The 2,589-nt window shown below is 40.1% G+C and overlaps 1 protein-coding gene across 1 annotated transcript; it reads left to right on the forward strand.

Moving 5' to 3' along the window:
• Positions 1-228: 228 nt before the first annotated feature.
• On the forward strand, positions 229-2,374 carry LOC139868874 (uncharacterized). The gene is made up of 5 exons (XM_071857214.1): positions 229-375; positions 568-861; positions 954-1,280; positions 1,577-1,865; positions 2,172-2,374. Exons 1-5 carry the CDS (start codon positions 229-231, stop codon positions 2,372-2,374), a joined length of 1,260 nt encoding a protein of 419 aa, XP_071713315.1.
• The last annotated feature ends 215 nt before the right edge of the window (positions 2,375-2,589 follow it).

Below are 2,589 nucleotides of genomic sequence, written 5' to 3' on the forward strand. Positions count from 1 at the left end.
GGTATATCTATAACATTCACCAGGCGCAAGGTTTTCCTTGCGTCCTTGCGCCTGATGTTTATAAGACCTTGCGTTTTGCGTCTTGGTATACGCAAGATATATCTTGCGTCCTTGCGTATGTTTGCTGACTCATATATTATATACAGTTGTCTGACGAAGTAGCTTCTAGAGTAAAAAGGCTGAAAGTTTCTCATCAAGGGACTAAAAGAAGCTGAGAATGTGTTGCCAATGGAAACTGAAAAGCCTACTGAAAAAGGGGCTGAAAAAGCTGTTGATAAACAAGATGAGAACGTGGCTCTGGTGTCTGAGGAGATTGAGCAAGGAGTTGATTTGCCATTGGTTAATGAAGCAGAAAAACAAGCAGACCAGCATGATGTTAGTGAATGACGCAAGGATCACCTTGCGTCTTTGCGTCTTCTTCATTGTTGGACGCAAGGATTACCTTGCTTCTTTGCGTATACTTCACTGATGGACGCAAGAACTGTATTGCGTATTTGCGTTTGCATTACACCGACGCAAGACAATTCTTGCGTCTTTGCGTCTTTATTACTAATTGTTTTTTTTCAGAAAAAGGAAAGGAAGAGAAAAAGGAAGGAAAAGGATTGGGTTGGTGAGGAGGAAATTTGGTCAATGGTTGATAAATTTATAAACGATCAAGGAACTTTGCAACCACCACCACCAAGTGCATGGAGAGATCAAAGGAAGCATGTGGGGCCAGCAAAAGATTTGAAATCACTAATCCTCAATAAGCAAGATACGCGTTGCATGTTCATTTTCCAAAATGAAACCTTCCTCTTCCTTGATACTGAGTTTTGGAAACGTTTATTGGGAATTGCATTTTCTGGTTATTTGGAAAACATAGTAAGTTTGTTAATAATTATAAACTTATGCATGTTTTGTTTTGTTTTGTTTTTAGCTTTATAACATTCATAATCAACTTGATCTGATTATAGCATATTGATGGATGGGCTACCTTCCTGTTGAGATTTCGGCAGAGGTTTCTGCCCCGAGCTAGCCAGATGTCCTCGAGTCCTCAGTTTCCGATTGCAGATTATACATGTAGTTCTCGATGGACGATTATGCCATTGGGTTTCCTCAATCAACTGGAGAAATTCAAGTCCTTTTATGATGATGACACTCAAAATGAGGAGGAGAAGGGGGATACATCTAATCCTGAAGCAGAGGGGATCATTAAATTCAATCCCCCAGATTATATGTATTTGATTGGTCTTGGGGATGGTAGTGATGACCTTTATCCATCCTGGGCTGAATGTGATAAGGTTAGTCCTTTTTTTTTATATAAACTATACATTTTGAGTAAACTGTAATAGGCGCAAGACAAATCTTGCGCCCTTGCGTCCGTTCGTAAACACTCTCTTGCGTCCTTGCGACCCTCGCAAGATTAACCTTGCGTCTTCATTATGGACGCAAAGTAAAATTTGCGTCCATGCGTCCACCCGCAAGGTAGACCTTGCGTCCTTGCTCCTGACGCAAGGTCTACCTTGCGTCCTTGCGTGTCTCGCAAGGTCAACCTTGCGTCCTGCCTTCTTGACTTTTTATGTTTCTTTTGTTGCAGATTTTGATTCCAGTACATTTTTCAGATCCTGAACATTTTATACTACTCACTTTGAACTTAGATGAACAGAGAGTATTAGTCTATGATAGTTTAAAGGGTTGTTTGAAAAAAGGTCAACTCGAGGCTGTCTTCAAAAACTTATCAGACAACTTGCCGTTATATTCGAAGGCTATTGATTACTTTAACAAGAAGCAGGACTCACAAATTGTTGACTATTATGAGAACAGAGAAGATGTAGAGTTGATGATCGAGGATGCACCGTATGTGCCAATGCAGAGTGGTGGCCATGGTGATTGTGGTGTTTGGGTCTGCCTTCATATGGAGAGGATAGTTTTTGGTTGGGATCAGATTGACAACATTGGAGACCCTAAAAAGGCTGCTAAGGACTATAGAATTCGAATGGCAAGAACATTCTTCCGTGCACGCTTTGATACACAGGAACCACCACCACCAGAGGACCCAAAGGTTGTTAATTAGTTAACTTGTAGATGTAATTATTATACAGTTTTTAGGTAAAACATGTAATTTTTGTATGTAAATAATCTGGGACAGACGTAAGGACTTTTTTGCGCCCTTGCTTCTGGTTTTTTGACAGAAGCAAGGTGTTGTTTGCGTCCTTGCGTCTCTTTAAATGGCTTACGCAAGGTTTTGTTTGCGTTCTTGCGTATGTTTGAAGGAACGCAAGGTTTTGTTTGCGTTCTTGCGTATTTAAAAGATATACGCAAGTTGATGTTTGCGTGCTTGCGTATGTTTCATGACATACGCAAGGTATTGTTTGAAAAGTTGCGTCTTTTTTAAAGACAGACGCAAGTTATTGTTTGCGTATTTGCGTGTGTTTGATGACATACGCAAGATTTTTCTTGCGTTCTTGCGTCTCTATGTAGGTCAATTTATGACACATATTTAAACAACTAACTGAGACTGATAAACAACAAACTGAGACTGTAAGAAATGCTTGATTGTAAGAAATGCCACGAAGCATCTCTATTGCATGACACTTGGCTTCTCTATTG

Source organism: Rutidosis leptorrhynchoides, chromosome 9 (assembly GCF_046630445.1).
Source record: "Rutidosis leptorrhynchoides isolate AG116_Rl617_1_P2 chromosome 9, CSIRO_AGI_Rlap_v1, whole genome shotgun sequence".
NCBI classification, from domain to species: domain Eukaryota; kingdom Viridiplantae; phylum Streptophyta; class Magnoliopsida; order Asterales; family Asteraceae; genus Rutidosis; species Rutidosis leptorrhynchoides.

What these genes read in the sequence shown, in the direction of transcription:
- LOC139868874 (XM_071857214.1), top strand. Translation starts at nt 229, where the DNA reads ATGGAAACTGAAAAGCCTACTGAAAAAGGGGCTGAAAAAGCTGTTGAT. An exon ending in CTGGTTATTTGGAAAACATA is followed by an intron (nt 862 to 953) that starts GTAAGTTTGTTA and finishes ATCTGATTATAG; the next exon opens with CATATTGATGGATGGGCTAC. An exon ending in AATGCAGAGTGGTGGCCATG is followed by an intron (nt 1,866 to 2,171) that starts GTGATTGTGGTG and finishes GTTTTTTGACAG; the next exon opens with AAGCAAGGTGTTGTTTGCGT.